The sequence below is a fragment of the Triturus cristatus genome, chromosome 7, assembly GCF_964204655.1.
Source record: "Triturus cristatus chromosome 7, aTriCri1.1, whole genome shotgun sequence".
In the NCBI taxonomy this organism is placed as follows: domain Eukaryota; kingdom Metazoa; phylum Chordata; class Amphibia; order Caudata; family Salamandridae; genus Triturus; species Triturus cristatus.
Window position 1 is genome coordinate 1,080,455,314 of NC_140590.1, and position 19,021 is coordinate 1,080,474,334.

At 37.6% G+C, this 19,021-nt stretch overlaps 1 protein-coding gene across 2 annotated transcripts in view; it reads right to left on the reverse strand.

Moving 5' to 3' along the window:
* Positions 1–19,021, reverse strand: part of FBXO38 (F-box protein 38) — a 165,321-nt gene that overhangs the window by 53,856 nt on the left and 92,444 nt on the right. For both annotated transcript variants that reach the window (XM_085618196.1, XM_085618197.1), the window contains exon 14: positions 5,653–5,832. In XM_085618196.1, coding sequence (XP_085474322.1) covers positions 5,653–5,832 — 180 coding nt within the window. The remainder of the gene's footprint in view (positions 1–5,652; positions 5,833–19,021) is intronic.

Here is a 19,021-nt window from a genome sequence, read left to right on the forward strand (position 1 = left end):
TGTTTTGAGAGAAATAGGAATTCTTCAATTCAAATTAAATGTATTTCAACAGATGAATAGAATAAAAAGCTTTTTGAGGGAAAACATTTTATGCCCTGCTTTGGGAATAGTAGATGGCTTATTCCAATCCCTGGGTCAGTCCAACAGTCTGCTTCCGAACAGGACAGAGTTTCATACCTGGACCAGAAACCTACTTCTATCTGCTGGAAAAACTAATGGCTACAAAGAGGCTGCTTCAAGGAGCTGTGTACTGGAAAGATCCTGGACCAACTGTGTGAAGCTGAGCACTGAAAACCCAACTGTCGTAAGACTGCTGAACCTTTTTTAAACTTTTCATAACAATTCAATGATCCCCACATCACATGTAATTTGTCAAACCGAGGTAACAGACTTTTGCCCTGCCCATATGGCTTGTGCAAAGTGTCTCTCCATTTCTAAGAATAATCTTAAAGCATACCTCTCTCCTATCAAATATTTAGGGTGAAGAAAATTACAATAAATCAATTATCTTGTTATAAATGTCGATATTGAATCTGCTGTATTATTTATCACTTTAATTTTGCTATATACTACTTACCAATTTTGATAATACCCTATTAGCAAACATGAAAAAAATTGAATCCTGGAGTACTCTACACTGCCCATGTAAGGTCTGAATAATTCCAGACCCCTTTTTTGACTGGCAATAGATGGTTGACCACCCCCCCTTCCTACCTTGTCCCCCCTCCCTCAAAAAATGAACATCGCTAAAAAAAAATACGGACCCGGTCGGTGAGTTCATACCCACCGTTATATCTGTTTAGATTAGAGGTCCATGCTTGCAACTAATTCACGGCAGTACGAGCGATAAAGCAAGAACCATAATTGAATGCGTGCAGCTTTAAGAGCCCGAAGATAAATATGTTTTCGAATGAATCGAGACAGGCGGAGGCAGCACAAGTCTTCAAATGTGCCCCGACATCTCGTGTCGAAAAGGATCAAGCAAGTAAAGAACCCAGTTCGCTCGAGAATCAATTCGTCAAACTCGAAAGACTTTTGGAACGAGAAACACGGAAATGGTGGGAGGCCACCTCGCTCCAACATTATATTGACGTACAACGTATACCTCGAGGTTTACGTATTTATACGATCCCTTCCTATGAAAACCCGGACCCAGCGCTGTTAGAGGAATGGGCTGCATATACAACGGAATCTTCAGTTGGTATGCTCAAAATACTGATAAAATTTGCATGGAGCGACCGTGATAAACGTCTGAAAGAAATCGAGGAATTGGAGGCCATTATTGCGACTAACCCGGATACAAAAACCAAAGATGAACTCAGACAAGCAATGAAGGACCGATTGATAAACTATCAAGAAAAAATCAAGACACGTAAGCATACGAAATTCAATAGAGATGCAAGGGATTACGAACAAGGAAGAGTACTCACTTTTGCACGAAAATTTGATGGGCCAAGGAAAGCGCTCAGAAGGATTGTTCCTCAAGATCAGGAAATCCGAGATACCTCTGAATCAAATGTGAGCACAGATGCAGAGCAATCTGGGGAGGAAATTAGTGAAACAACCATGCCCTCCTCAATACAAAGTCGTTTTTTAGAAGAGTTTCAACTAATGCGCAACTCACGACAAAGAGGGGGACGCGGCAGGTTCCAAACACCAAGGAGAAGATATGTGGCCGGAAAACAAGACGGGCGGCCACACAAAGCCAAAACCAAGGAATCGCCTGGCAAATCCGCAGCAAGAGAGGATCCAAAAACTAGAGAGCTCTGACAATCTCACTATTGTTAACTTGACTCAAAAACAATTAACAGAGGAACAAGAATCTGTTCTTAAAAAAGGCCTAACTTTCTGTCCAGCAAAAAGATGTGAATATACTCAAACACGGATCGACCTATATCTTTTTTCCAGGAAGTTAAAATTGATGAAGTTTTTCAAATCCAAGAACGTGCAAGGAAATATCAGAGATGCACCTCATCAGATTTCCGCCCCTGATCCAATAACAACCCTTACAGGGGATGACCTTGAAACATTATGTGTACTATCCAGTCAAGAAACAATGGGACTAGGCGCAACTAAAGATGTTTCCTGTATCCAAAGCTTTGGTATGGAACAAGTTGCTCCAAAAACTCCTTTCAAGCAAACATCAACCTTTGTTCCAGTTACTCCCTACGACTCTATAGATATCTTCGAGGAATCAGTGAAGAAAGACCTCATGGAATTGAGACTCTCAGAATCTACGAACTTATTTAATAACCTTACTGTGAAAGAAAGGACTGCTCTTTCACAATTAATGGATGACCCAAATGTAATCTGTAAACCCTCCGACAAAGGAGGGAACGTGGTATTAATGACAAGAAAGTTCTATGTGGAGGAGGCAATGAGATTACTCTCAGATAGATCATGTTACTCTCCAATTGTTAAATCTGAGTATATTGCAAGTATCAATGAATATCATATACTGATTCAGAAATGGTTTGATCGACATATGCTCAATTTTGATTAATTTAAATATTTAACATGCCCATATCCCACTACAGCTACTTTCTATCATCTACCCAAAATCCATAAAAACTTGGACAGACCGCCAGGCCGTCCTATCGTGTCATCCATTGGGTCATTAACAGAACACATGTCTCATTACATTGATTTTTTCTTGAGGGAGTTTGTGGTAACATTATCCTCGTACATCAAAGATACGACGCATTTCATTTGCAATATTACTAATACACCTTGGGAACCTGACATGCTCATGATTGTCTTGGACATCACAAGCCTCTACACAATCATTAAGCATGAGCATGGTGTGAAGGCAGTAGAATACTTTTTAAAAGAGAGATCTCTCCAATTCGCCGAGCATAATATCATGCTCACTGAATTTATTCTATTCTGCCTCAATAATAACATCTTTTTGTTTGACAAACAACATTATCGTCAGATCCAGGGTACAGCCATGGGCACCTGCTTCGCCCCCAGTTACGCGAACCTATTCGTGGGCTGGTGGGAGAGGCGGGTGGCCTGGGCTGATACATATGAACATTGGACTAAAAATATTATTTTATGGTATAGGTACATAGATGACCTGTTTATTTTGTGGAAGGGACCCAAGGACGAAGCTGAAAAATACATTCCAGCACTCAACACAAATACCCTGAACCCTCATTTATCTGGACAAATCAGCACGCAACAAGTCCCCTTCTTGGATCTTAAAGTCTTTGTCCAAGATGGGAGTGTCTGTACTACTCTCTTTAGAAAAGAGACTGCAGGGAATTCAGTACTAGAAGCACAGAGTAGCCATCAAAAATCTTTAAAAAACAGCATCCCTTACGGTGAATTATTACGTCTAAAAAGAAACTGTTCCCGTGAGGTGGACTTCCAATGTGAAGCATCAACTGCCATTGAAAGATTTCGATCGCGTGGCTATTGTCCTAACCTACTAATGAAAACTCTAAGCAAGGTTAACAAAATCTCTAGACAATCCCTACTAGACACAAACCGTGCTAATGCCAGAACAAAATCAGATATTTGCAGGTTTATCACAACTTTCTCTAATGAGACAAATACCCTGAGAAAGATCCTTTGCCGTAATTGGCACATTCTGAAAACAGATGTAATAATAGGTGACATCTTACCACCCTATCCACAAATAACCTTCAGAAGATGTAGATCTCTAAAAGACAAATTGGTGAACAGCCACTATGAACCTATTCCTTTTGTCCAACCTATTAGCAAAGTTGCCGGTTTCTTTCCTTGTCTGAAATGTAAGGCGTGTAGGAACAGTAAAAAGGTATCTTCATACAATGTCCCTGGTATGAAAAAACCGAGATCAATTAACAAACTGTTGACTTGTAATACGCCATTCTGCGTCTACTGTCTTACATGTCCTTGCCCTAAGCAATATATTGGCAGCACGATCCACCCCACAAAAAAGCGTATCCTAGAACATGCCAGAGCAATTGAAAAGCAAGACTCCTCATACCCTGTAGCGAGACATTTCGCACAATATCACAATAGTGACAGAAATCTATTGTCATTTTTCTGCCTTGATCATGTCCCAGTCAGTGACCGAATGGGAAATCGGGAATTGAGGTTGAGGAGATTAGAATCTCGCTTTATTATTGACCTCCAAACCACTACACCTCATGGTTTGAATACAGAGGAGGAACTGTCATGTCATCTAGGTAAACGCTGAAATATATTTTTTTGATATTTGGGGACCGAGATGGTAGAGTGTTTTTCTGCTTCACTGTGATGAATAAATTACTGTCACTTTATGCCCATACAGGGCTCAATTATGTTTAGAATGTTTGAAATGAATTACATGTAATTACTTACTTTTGTTGTATGCAGAATTTTGACTTGTCAATCATTGTAGGCTGATTTGACTCATCCAGGGTAACAATTCGCCTAAAATTGACCGCCTATCGATGTATTTACATTATTTGTTCCAAAGTGCTTTTTTCACTTGTATTAATGAACTTCAGAACTGTAATTAATTTACGATGTAATATATATATTATTTTCCTCAAGTGAACAAAAGTCCGATTTATAACTGCATTGACAGACTTTTCACTATGTTTATGTTTAAGTGAACCGGAACTAGACCATGTGAACCGGATATAATACTGCTCACGTATACTGCACGTTGTAACTCAGTCGGAAAAGGCGCGAACGCCGAAACGCGTCCTGTTGTTACTGCTGCTATCTCGAAATAATGCAATAAATTATCGCATCGAGAAACCTTGCTGAGTGCGGTCTCCTTCATTCTTCGAGTGGAGTTCTTGGAGATATATATATATATTATATATATATATATAAATATATATATATATATATATATATATATATATATATATATATATATATCAGGTGATCAAGGCCGCTTGGACGGCTGAAACGCGTCCTGACACAAGAGGAGATTGAGAAATAAAAAATAATGCTGCACAAGTTGGTCTGCACTGGTGATTTCCGCGCACAAGCGGGAGTGAATTGCGAGTTGTTGTGATATATATATATATATATATATATATATTTGGGTGAAGAATTGTGGAAATCATTTGTCAGTTTGTACGTAGATAAACTCATATGTGATACCACTGCAACAACTAGACCAATTGCTCTATAACTTAAGTTTGAAAAGCAGGGTCTTTCCTTTTGCAAAATGATTAAAAAGGAAACGTATGTGTGTTGAAAAAAGGCACTACAATTTATTTGTGCCTCCTTATTAGAGAATCTCCTAATTCATGGCAGTGAGGGGGCGACATTCAGTGTAATTCTGCATGTCCTAGGCCCATCCCATTTCTCTGCCTTAACAGGCCTTGGCCCATCATTTCTTACCATTTGGGTTTTTAGGCATACATTGAGGGCTTTCTTGAAAGCACATACTGTGAACTATTGTATCCGCTCATTTGGGAAATTTGGGCTCAGTAAGATTTCGGACAGGATAGCAAGGCCATGCCAGCCATTTATCCATTTATTGTTAGAAATCCCTTTCCACACTAGCACGTTTTTTCAAAATATGGAACTGGGTAATCCACCATAAAGCAGCCAATAATCCCCTTTGTCCAACCTTCACTAACAATTCAATTTTTGGGGGAAGATAGTATAGGCTCACAGGCTCTTATGCCCTTTGTTCAGCGGGTTTTGTGTACTCACCCAATGGTACTCTTAACTCAGCCATGTGACTTGGTCTCTCTTCATTGTCAGAGTAGCTTTGGGCAGTGCTGTTGCAATGGTTGACTTGAGAAGGACTTGTGTGATCCTCTTCATCCTCACTGTCTGTGTCATGCACAGTAATTTGCGTCTCCTTCACTACAGGCTGCAGACCACTTGGTCCTGTAATGGAAGAAAGACACAAGCAGATTAAAAGTAGATGATGCTTGAGAGGGTTGAGGAAGTAAGGTTCAACAGCCGGAACTAGTCAGATGGATTGCAACAGTTAATAAAATGGAACCCAAAGTAATACTTTAAGGAAATGTTCAAGAATGTCCTGGATGAGATTTTAGCTGTATAATACCATGACTAATTTTTACCCAATACATAAAGGTTAGGAGGTTGATGCATCTTTCCTCTCCCCAAAACTGTGAAAGCTTAAGTCTGTCTGCCAGCTCACACCTGCCAATAAAATCAAATTGTTGTCCCAAAATATAAATTCGAAATATAGGTAGGAAGAGCCTCCTCCATCTTATCATAAGCCAAAGAGTTTGGAGCCCTCAAAGGCATAAAGTTAATCTTCTGAAATTCAGAGCACAGCTTACAATATAGCTTTTCATAGATGGCATGGTCAGAGCTGGATGTGGGCACTGTCAGGTGTGGTAGCTAGAGACTGTATTCTAAGAGTGGTAGCACCCATTCTCTTCCAGGGGTACTCATCCATACTCCTAAGCATTGAATAGTCCCGCCCACGTACGGGGACCCCAGAGCCTTTAGAAAGAAATATATAGGCACAATATAGATATATATATTAATACATGTCCAACAGATCTAAGGACTAGTCCTGTGAAGATATATATATTATATATATATATATATATATATATATATGTTTCACTGAAAAAACCATAGGTTTCACACACGTTATAGTTAGGAATTAGCATTTAAAAAACCTTGCAAATTCACTGAAAAAACCATAGGTTTCCCACATGTTATAGTTAGCTGGACATTTCACTCGTAAAAAAACAATGAAATTCCCCCGTTCTAGTTAGTTCAGCTAACTATAACTCGCGCGCCCGCAATCCACTGCTGATGACGTCACATATTACATCACTCATGACATGGTCAGTGACATCACTGATGACATCACTGATGACATCTCAAATGACATCACTGATGACATCACTGATGACGTCATCCATTGAGTATGTGTTTCTGAACAATTTTAAGATGTTTAATATATATAGGGAACGGCCTGTTGAAGAATGAGTGGGTGTACAAGTGTGTAAATGGATGATTTTCTGTGGTGCGTAACTGACTCTATAAGTGAGTCATTAAATGTATCTTACTGCAGACTAGTGACTAAACTGTGTAAATGTTTGTATGTGTCTGTATGTTGGTGTATAAGTGGCGGCATGGTTTTGTGAATACCTATATAAGTGTCTATATGAGTTATTGATTGTATGGGTTCCTGAGTGTTTGTGCGGGTAGGGTGTGTGTGACTATGCATAGATGTGTGACTGGGTGATTCTATGGGTGCATGCTTTTAAGAGTGCATCTGTGATGGACTGTATGGTTGAGTGAGTGTATGTATGGGTGTGTTAGGGATTGAATGTATATCTCAGTGGTACATTTGTGACTAACTACATATGTGAAAGACAGTATATATGCGTGTAAGAGTATATAAGTGGGTAGATGTGAGTGTGTGATTGTGAGAGTGACTGTATGGATGAGTGTGTGCTTGTATCAATGATTCTATAACAGCGTAAGAATGTGGTACTATTTTTATGAGTAAGTGAACTTGAGTGTGTATAACCGCATAGGTGAGTAAATGGGAGTGTGATTATTTGCATGACTGACTAGGTGTGAGAGTACCTCTATGGATGATTGGTAGTGTGTGAGTGTCTATATAGGTATATAAATGCATATGATAGTTTTGTATGTTGTGACTGTAAGTATGAGTGACTGTACAGGTGAATGAGTGGAGGTGTATGTAGACCTAAGAGTTAATAAGTGGGTATGTAGTTCTTGGTATTGCAGTATGCATGGTTTTGAGAATGCAACTCTTAAATTTTGATTCGGTGTATCAAAGGTTATATTAGGGTGTGAGAAGATGCGGTAATTTATCACATGGATGACGTCATCAGTGATGTCATCAGTGATGTCATTTGAGATGTCATCAGTGATGTCATGAGTGATGTCACTGACCATGTCATGAGTGATGTAATATGTGACGTCATCAGCAGTGGATTGCGGGCCCGCGAGTTATAGTTAGCTGAACTAACTATAACGGGGGAATTTCATTGGTTTTTTACGAGTGAAATGTCCAGCTAACTATAACATGTGTGAAACCCTATGGTTTTTTCAGTGAATTTGCAAGGTTTTTTAAATGCTAATTCCTAACTATAACGTGTGTGAAACCTATGGTTTTTTTCAGTGAATCTCAAAGGTTTTTTAAATGCTAATTTTTGAATTTTGTATTATATTTTTTAATATATTTCTTTTACAACAAGTTACCTATGTATATATTTATAGATTATCTGTATCCTTTAATTTGGAATGGCTCAGCTTTTTTTTGTATTTGGATAAAGGTAAACAGCATAGTTAATATCTTCTATTAACTTATATACATTTTAATTCATTTTTTTTTTTTACCGTGCGCGCTCGGTGCGCGCACCCAGCACGCCTGCGTACGTTTTTCGTGGCTGCATGTGTACGTTATCTACGTACGCATGTGTACGTCATAGTGCGCGCTCGGTGCGTGCACTAAGTACGCATGCGTACGTAGATAACATACGTATGCGTACGGTGTCCACATACGCATGTGTACGTCGTGTGTGCTCTGCACGGTACGTTCGCGCATGCGCGCGTACTACGCACGCTGAGTTCATGCATGTGCGCGTAGTACGTTCGCGCATGCGCGCGTAGTACGTTCGCGCATGCACGCGTGCTTCTTACGTGCGCAACGTACGCGCGACATGCGTACGCGCATGCGCACGTAGTACGTTCGCGTGTGCTATTTGTACGCGCATAATGCGCATGCGCTTTGTATGCGTGCTACGTACGCGCGTAAACGTTCGCGCATGCGTACTTGCTCCGCCGTGCACGCACCGAGCGCGCACCTCAAGTCATGTGATTAAAAAACAACACTTTTCATTGGTTCATACTAGTTTCAGTTTTAGATTCTTCCAACACCACACCCACTCCTCTCATGGCAAGTCATGTGATCAAGAAACAACACTTTTCATTGGTTCAAAGTAGTTTCAGTTCCAGATTCTTCCAACACCACACCCACACCCCTCATTATTACTTCTGATTCCCTTGGAGAAGGAGCTAATCTGTTTTTGGGTTACAATGGCAGAGCAGCAGCCATCTTCTGAGACTGAACAGGATACTCTTGTGAGACAGAGTCAGAGGAAGCAGAAAGACTCCTTCATATGGCAGTTTTTCACTTTTCCAGAAGGCCAAAAGAAGGTGAATGCACCAAAAGTCACCTGCATTCTTTGTCAACGGACCTTATCACGTGGAAATGCTAATAAGAAATACTCTTAGTATTCACACAATGTTAAGGCACGTTGAAAAAGTGCATCCAGCGACTTTTACTCGAGCTGTTAGTGAAAACCCACCAGCAGCTCATCCGAGTACATCTGCAACAGCTCAGCCGAGCACACCATTGGCAGCTCAGCCGAGCACTTCTTTTGCGGTGGTGCCTTCTCCTACTTCTACACCTCTGGATATACGCCCTTCTTTTGCGAGGCTGTATACACAGTGCTTGGACTGTCATGCTGTCATTTCTATTGGTGAGGCCAGTATTGATCTCATTGAGAGGAAATTAGAGCAGCACTCATGCACCAGGCTATAGTTTTTTTCATTTTTTCGTTTTTCTCTTCCTCTGTCCCTACATTAACACAAGGGCTCTTTTTAGAGCCACCTAAAATCTAAACACAAAAACTTGTTTTTTAAATCTATTTGTCAATTTTATTTTTAGGGTGCGCGCACCCTATGATTTTTTTAAAAGAAAAATATTCGTTTTTTTCACCCTTTGTGATCCTTCAGAGACTCCCTGACAAAGACTAGGGGGTCAGGAAGTCTATACCATGCCCCTTTCCATGTTCTCCACCTTTGTTTTAAATTTAAACACATTTTTAAATGGGTTTTTTTAATTGCAAGTAAAATGGATTACATTTCCTAAATTTTCTTTCAAGATCTGAAAAAAAGAAAAAAAGTATTAATATTCAACAATACATTTTCTTAAGCAGTACATATTTTTTCAGATTTATCAAAGCATTTTTTTGCCCTTTTTTTTTGCTGTTTTCAGAATGTATTGAATTTCACTGAAAATAGTGAAATCAATTGTTTTCATCATTTAACAGCGGGCAAAAAAAAAACAATCTGAAAGATTGTTTAAAAAAAGCCCTGAATCTCTTCTCACTAAAACAGACCTTGATAGAAATGTCACAAATATATTAAAAATACCTTCTAAGAACAATAACTATTTGCAATAAATAACGTCTGTAAATCTTGCTGCTTAAGCACGTACACCAAAATAATATCTGTCAAACAAGTCCACAATTGTTACCTTTACCTTTCCTTGAGGCCAAATGGTAATTTTAAAATCCTTTGTAAGTGAAATATCCAATGTTAATCCTATAAAATTGAAATAATGGTTTCTTCAGATGCTGGAATTTGTATCTAAAATTTTGGTTTCAGAAAAATTAAGTAACAATTCGGTAAATCATAAGGCAAACGTTGCTTGAAAATCAATTGAGAATCATTACACAGTGTCCATCCTTTTTCACATTTAAGATAAACTGTGTAATGGCCAGAAGTTATAGAAGGTACATCATGAAAAATAATTGCAACTGCAACAAAGGTTTTACCTGATATTGATAATTGATTTCCTACAAACTTCTTTACTAAAGTTTCCATTTTAGTTCCATCTGCTCTACAACGTTGCATCATTAAAATTACATACTGTCCATATTTATGTAAAAATAACGTTGATAACATGTCTGATTTACATTGAGAACATTCCATGTTGTTATTTGCATCTTTAACTAATTTACTAAAAGTCACTGTTTTACTCTCTGGTAATGTTAAATAGATGAACCTTTCAGAATCAACATTACTGCTGCATGTGTTCATACAGTTTTCACAACAATGTTCCCATTTATATGAGACACCTAATATATTTTCTATTTCTACCCCTTCATCTTCCAGTACCATAAGCATATACATCAAGAATTCCTGTGCATCTTGCTGGACATCTTGTGTAAACTGTGTACATCCAGAACATTCATCTAAAAGATTTCTAACATCAGAAGCACTTTCTATTTTAGTTTTATCATTACTCAGCTTCTCATAAAGGAGACTCAGCAGAGAACAGAATCTTTTTTCATGATTTACTATTATCTGCTCTTGCAAAATTTGAAGATAAAATACAACATTGAGCACTACATTTGCGTAGCAGTTCACACCAGAGCTATTTTCAAAATGACAACCAACAACCTCTTCAACACTGTCCTTTTTCTTTTTGCTTGCAGTCACATCACTCTCTTTTTGTTTTCTCTTCTGTACATCCTCATTACAGATATTCTCAAATCTCCTTTTCTGACAAACACGTTTTTCAAACACAAGATACTGACCTAAATGAGGAGCATAGCTTCTTCTTAATCTATTATACTCCTTTACACAGTTTGCATCAGCACTTACTTTTGAGTCATCAAAGTCTATCATGAATAAACCAGATATTTTTTTCACGCGTGACAAAGCAACATATGCCATACCTTCTTTAAACACAGTAGATCCAATGTTTACAAATGCACTATCTACAGTTAATCCTTGAGATTTGTGAATAGTTACTGCATATGCTAGAGAAAACGGAAACTGCTTCCTACTTACATATGAGTCTTTCACAAGCAAGAAACGAACTGAACAACGACTAATGTCTTTAACCTCTTCAATCTGATCAAATTTTATTTTTAAAAATTCAATTCCAAATTTTTTTTTTTTTTTTTAAACAAAACCCACAACTTTACCCATAGCTCCGCTCACTAAACCTTTCTCTACATCCAAATTACGTCTTAAAATTACTCGACAGTTCATACATACATAAGATTATTTTCTAAACCGGCTGTTTGAGATGTTTTTCTCTAGAGAATCCAATTTACTTGTCAATTTGTTCGTCAATATAATAGTTATTCCTTCATGTTGTATTTTATCCACAGCTTCCAGTTTAACAATCTCTTCATTTTCCAATTTCAAAAGTTCTTGATTGAATATAGAGCATTCATGTAGTGTTGGTATTAAGCAGATTACAGTATTTTTTCCAGCAATGTTCTTGTATATTTTCTCTGGAACTATTTGTTCCGTTGGAAACACATTACATAGCAATCGACTCTGTAAAGCTTTTCTGCCATGTTCTGTGAGTAGTCCAATTCTGATATCTTTGAGTATACTTGCATAATCCTCATCATTGGCTTGCCGCATATTGGTAATGAGTTCTTTATACTCCAAGTATGTCCAAATATTCACATTACCTATACTTCCTAATGACTTTTTCGTGTCTTCATGTGTAAGGGTTTGAAATACTGGTTGTCCTTTAACTGGAGTGAGCTGCAAAAAATCTCCAAAAACTATAACATGTTTTCCTCCAAATAGCACGTCATAGTTTGTCTTTAGAATTTGCTGCATTCTTAAATGCACAAAGGCAAGCATTAAGTTTGATACCATGCTTACCTCATCAATGATGAGAACTTTCATCTTTTTCAATACTCTTGCAACTTCAAAACATGCTTCTCCTGTTAGCTTGTGGTATTGTATTTTGTTCTCGTGCTCTACTGGTAACATTAGCAAACGATTGAGGGTAATTCCTTTTATGTTATATGCTGCTAACCCAGTTGGAGCAGTAACAACACAAGACAAAGTTGAATCCTTTTTTTGCTGTAGGTAGCTTCTAATTACTTTAATCAAGAAACTTTTTCCAGTTCCGGCTTGTCCACTCACATACATTCTGATTGGTTCAAACGAAGTGCATGAGCATTCTTTATTTTCATGTAGTAATCCGTGATCAATTTTTTTTCTGACTTCCTCATAAATTTGTTGTTCATCATTCAGTTGTTGTTCCATATTTGGTAAGTTTATTAAATCTTCCTGAGCTTGATTCATAGCTGTTTCGACTTCAGTCATGGCTATTGCAGCTTCATTTTCTACGATAGGTTGTCCTAGAGGATCTTGACTGAACGTCCCAGAACTTTGACTGTCTTGAGAACTGTCTCTAGCTACTTCAGCTGCAATTGTTGCTTCTTGTTCAATTTCTTCATTTAACATTTGAACATAAGTTGAGAAAGTACTGCATTCTATGCTATCTTTGCAAGCATTAAAGGAATCTTCATAGCTCTGAAAATCTCCAAGTAATTCGTCCTCTGAACGCCATGGTTTAAACAGCTGTAAAAGTGCCAAGTAGTAAAATTCCTTTTTGTCAGTAGTGTCACAACTCAGCTTCCGCTGATTAATCAAACTTCCTTTTGTTTGTTTTACCAAATATCCTTCCTCACCAGTGACTTTATATTTTCCATTGTTGATGTCTTCTGTGGTATTCCGTTTATAAATGTAGTTCTGCAGCACGTCATATAGACACATGTTCTCAAGATGATGACTTCTTTGTGGGAAATATGTGTCAGACATGTTTGTTCTTAAACTGTCTGTACTTTCAGGTTCGTTCTCTGCTAAATATTCAATTTCCCGAACAGATTTCAGTACCCGATTTCTCATTCCTGCAAGGCCTAAACTTACCCAAATTATTCTTCTGGATTTGGAGTACAGACTTGCAGATGATAACCTATCTGAGCATTCGTAGGATCCAATTTCTCGATGCGATAACATCTTTAAACTGAAACTGTATAGGTTTTTTACTGACAGTCTTCTCGTGAGAAATCTCTTCCCACATTTCTTTCAATTCTGTTTTCTCAGATTTAGTGATGTAAGATGTGACATATCGAGCAACAGCAATAGAATTGTCAGCTACATACTGTATATCCATGTTAGCATTCCACATGGATAAAATGACTGGGTTGTAGTCATTTATATATTTTGACTCTTCTTTTCTTCTTAGGTTGTAGGTATTCTTAGGCGATTTTTTTGTAATAGTATGTCGCACAGCTGACATAAAACTGTTTACTCTTCCTTTTGAAAGAACAGGTCGTGGAAATCCAAATCGACATTTTGTGTAGAATTTATCTTTACTCTTGTACTTTCATCGACAGTATTTTCCACACCGATGTCTTTGGAAACGTAAAACTTGCTCTTTTAAGTTTTTTTCTTCTGTGCTTTTAGGTATAGCACATGTTGCATATTCCTCAATGAATGATAAAACTGCATCATCAGAATCTGTTCCAAATTTTGGGGCATCCTTGATCCACAACAGCATATGAATATGAGGAGCACCTCTTGCTTGGTACTCTTTTCTCCAAAAGAAATCCACAACTTCTCCAAGAGGTGGATTTTTTTTACTGCAGATGAAGGACATCATAGCCTCAAATCTATGATTGAAATATCTGCAAACATTAACCGGATCCAATGAGCACAATTCTCCTGCTGTCTTGTATTGGATGTTTTCAATATTTGAATTTGCCTCTCGAAGAAAATCCAGTAAATCATCCCAAGCGTACTCAGCACAGCTTAGGGTAAGGAACCATGTAGGAGTTCCTAAATTCCGTAACATACATTTCAATTCTCCATGGCGTCGGTACCAATATTCATTAGTTCCTCGCTGACAAGCCATCAAATTTATCAATTGAGATTCCAAATGATCATCTCGCTGTTGCACTTTGTTCATAAAATCCTTTGCAGACACATTATGTAGATGTACTCCAGTTTTTAAAATGTGATTTACTGCATAAGATAGTGCAGACAAGTCACTTTCAAATAAAATATGGAACAAATATGGAATACTTTGACGAAATCTTGGATCTTCTGCATATAATCTTGTAGTCCGATACTCAGAAGCAGGAATCTGTACTGGACGTTCATCATATCGTCTACCTTTTCCTGTAGGAAACAGCTGGGGAAAACAACGAGCTTCCAAGCTCTCCTCCCATACACTCACGGGACGTCCTTGTGCTTTTTTCATCTGAAACAGATCAATAGTGTTTCCCATAACTTCTTTAGAATGAAGAGGATGTATGCTGAAATGTTCATAAATTTCTTCTTCCTTTGACTTGTCCACTTTTTCAATTTGCCCAGCTGGTATTCCTGAGTCTGCTAGTAAAACTTCTTCATCTTCATCCATATAAATTGTTTCATACCATTTATTATTTCTTTTCAAATATAAATTTGCTCTTTGTACTTTTCGTACATCTACCAGCTCCTGCCAAATTTTCTTATTCTTTGTTGGTACTCCATTAACCAGAATAACTAATGGTTCAGTTTCCAATCTATCTGCATCAATTGTTTCCATATTTTTTTTCAAATCCAATGGCAAATAGACAACTCTTCCTTTTAAACCTCTTTGTAAATCCGAAGGAGGTAATTTACCTGTTTTGGCTCCATACGCACTATGGTCTGAAACGGATGGACACATTGAATGAGTATAGACTCATACGTATTTAAATCAGAAAGTTCTGCAGGAATATCAACCAATTCTAAATTATTATGTACAGCTCTAGCTGGCATTCTATTTTCTTCTAATTTGCTATAACAGTATTTACAAATACGCTGATCTTCGCCCAAATCAAAACTATTTTGCAGAAATATATATGTTGCAAAATCCTTCCACTTATAATTATCTTAATTTTCACTTTTTTTATACAGATCAACATTCCTTGTTTGAATTTTGTAATGGCTTCTCCGGCAACAAATACACGTAATATTTGGTCTTTCATTAGAGATGATAGCAAATTTTGTCATTTCATCTTCAAAATTTTTACAAACAGTGAGTTCTACATTCTCTTCCACATTTTCCTCAATAACTGTCATTTCCTGCACTTTCTTGCTCTGGACCAAAGTAACAAAACTGAATATCATCAGTAACCTTCACTACATCTGATACAGATCCACAGTACAGAGCACTATTCAACTCATTTAACTTTAGTGCTGGACTTTTAGCAAAATACAATGTTCTCACAAACTTTTTCATTTCAGTATGATGAACAGCCAAAATGGTGAAAAACACTTTGGCAAACTTTCCTAGATAGACAAGCAAGAGAATGTCCTTGCAAACCAGTATTCTCTCTCACTCTGCATGGGTCTAGTCTTTGCAGCACCTTAATCTTCTGTTTAACACTCTTTTTACTATATTCTCTTAGGAATTCACGTAATTTATCAATAGATTCCTGTCGCACAGTGCAAATACTACTACAATTCCAAGTATACACTGGGGCTTTAGGACGTCTCCCCATAACCTCATCTGCTAACACTTCTTCCTCATTTCTTGGAACCATTTTCTCCTTTTCCATTACACAACCATCTTTAACTTCATAAGATCCACCATTGGTGTCAACTGCATGCAACAAACTATTACTTTGAAGATCACTCTCTTCATTAAAAAATGGCTCAGTACTTGAACTATGCTTCCATTCTCCTAAGAACATTTTACAAAAGTTATTTTTTCACTACTCTTTTCCTTTTGCTTTGTGACTTCATTGCTTTTACTAATTTCTCTAATCTACGCATCCTGTTCAAAATTAAAATGAATAGTTTTCGTTTTATTTCCAAAGCCTTAGCAACAATTGTTTCAATATATTTCTTTATTTTTTTATAAAATTTGGTTCTCTTCTTATATTTTTTCACATCCTTTAGCAAATTTAACATCACTTCTCAAACATTTTTCTACGAATGTTTTCGTATTTTGTGTCGACTCTGTTGTTGTTTTGTACTTGAAACACTATTTGCAGTGCATATATTCTTAATATTTTTTCTTTGTTTGAAGATATTTTTTAAAAAAATCCTTCGTCTGCTTACCAGAAGACTTTTTCTTTTTTCCAACATGAGGTTCTTCAACTATTTTTTTTGGTCAAGTTTTCTTCAAATATAGATGTTGTTGCTGTTCTTTTCTCTTTCTTGACTTTATAGGCATCTTTAATTAATTTCACTGTTGTTCAGCAATACCTGAAAGAAACTAAAAAAAATACCTTTATGTAATTTTAATACATTACGATTTTTTTTCAGAGTTTTTCAATTCCTATCACATGACCTGTCCCTTTCCTACAACTGCAAGTCTGACAGAACAAGAGCAACACGTATTAAATCTGTAACATCAATTCGTGTGTGCACACAGACTCATGGTGTGATTCTTGGCCAAAAACGATTTTAGTTGGGCAATTTCAAAGCACATTTACTACTGTGGAAGAGTAAGTGATAATTACTATGGCAGCCTGACACATTTTCCTTATATTTTAGAGAGGCAGAAAAGAGTACACGTCCTAACAGCTACTTGAGACCATCAGCATGTGTTACAGGGTGAGTGATTAGAGTAGAGCAAAGGAAATGAGCCTTGGTGACGTTGAATGTGTTCGCATTACACACTGCTATCTGAAATACCACACAGAGCTGAATAGTAAGCATGAGAGTGCAGGAGAAGCACCTGTCTGTGTGCTAAGAGCGTGCTCCTGGAGACCGTGTATTGTCAGGTGCAACACAGATCTGCATGGACGCTTGCCCAACTGCATGAAGACTGCAGAGATGTATGTAAGAGTACATGTGTGGTAAAGGTTAATTGGAGTTTGGAACATGTAGGATCTACCTCACCCATTGCGGGAGTGGAAGGAAAATGTACCATGCTAATTTCAAATGTGTTAGCATTTGCCTCTCATTTGTTAGAAAGTGATTTCTGGTAAATGCTAACCATCACAGTTCTAGAAAACAAGCTCCCCCTTTCCTGCGAGTGCAAGTCTAACAGAGCAAGAGCAACACAAATGAAATCTCTGAGAAGAATTCCTGTGTAGACACAGACTCATGGTGTGATTCTAGGCACAAAACAGTATTCCTGGGTGATACCAATACACCTTAACTTATGGTGAAGACATACTCCATAATATCTGACATGTTCAAGGCAGTGAAATATCTTCCTTAACATAAAATTTAAAACACAACTTTATAAGAAGAATCACATTTCTATTATTTATATCCAACTACACCACATACATCCCCTCTCAAATTCATAACTCACCTTTATAAGTAGTTAGTTGAGAAAGAAATGTGCCACTAACACAGCAGATTATCAGAGCCAGACTCTCTGAACTTTACACCTCTCAGCAGAACCAGTAAATGGCAATGTTTCCCTCTCTTTTTTCACACATATACATGTTAAATTCAAATCACAGTGTTTCCCACATTTTTTCAAATGGAATCACACATTTCTATTGGTTGCAAATTTCAACCCTTTTCCAAATGATCCCTTCCCCCAACATGACTTCTGCCTGCTACCATAGCAACAGGTCATGGAACACTGGTGTGAGCAGAGAGGTCAGAAGTTCAGCACACAATGTTTCAAATCGAAAGAGCAAGAGTGCTTGACTTTTCAAACCTAACAGCAAATCCAAACTAATGTTCTGTGGGAACACATTTTTCTGAACCAATACAAAACATGTTTTTAAAAATTTCAGCTTACAGCCTAGTTTTGAGTGTTGAATGGTCTGAAACAGCCAATGATTTCTTTTTATTTTGAAAAAAGTATGTAAGCCTCCATTTTACATCTATCTTTCTTTTCATATTGCCATTCTACTGAAAGACACCTTCTGAGTGCATCCAGATCTCCTTGGAAGATGTTCACAGTGTGGATTATAGGTCACAGCTATGTCTTCTGGAGTGAAAAGTTTGCAGAAAAACGAGGTATTGTGAAAGATCTTGCTTTGCCAAATGTAGACATTAAATGGATTGGTCAGAGAGGGTTAAAGTGGCACCAATTAATGCCTTTGGTGAAAACCTTTCTACATCTCCCACAGCCTAACCTTATTATTGTGCACTGTGGTGGAAATGACCTAGGTACTTTAACTGGGGTAGGTCTGGAAATGCTTATTAAGGACACCTTTGTGCAATTGATGTCACTTTTTCCACAAACTGCCTTTGTATATTCTAATATATGCCAAAGGCAAAAGTGGAACTGGTCCAACCAACATTGTCCGCAGATTGACAAAGCAAGAAAGCACGTCAATAAGTCTGTTTCTGCTTTCCTCAGAGACTATGGTATGGGTTCTATATACCACAACAACTTGCGTTACAACATGCAAGGCATTTATAGAGGAGACGGTGTACATTTCAATGATGAAGGGAACAGAGTCTTCCTCCTGAACTTTAGACTCTGCATCGGTACTTACTTGTAGGTACCAAAAAACACTCAATAAACACAACGGCTCTTTTTAGAGCCACCTAATAT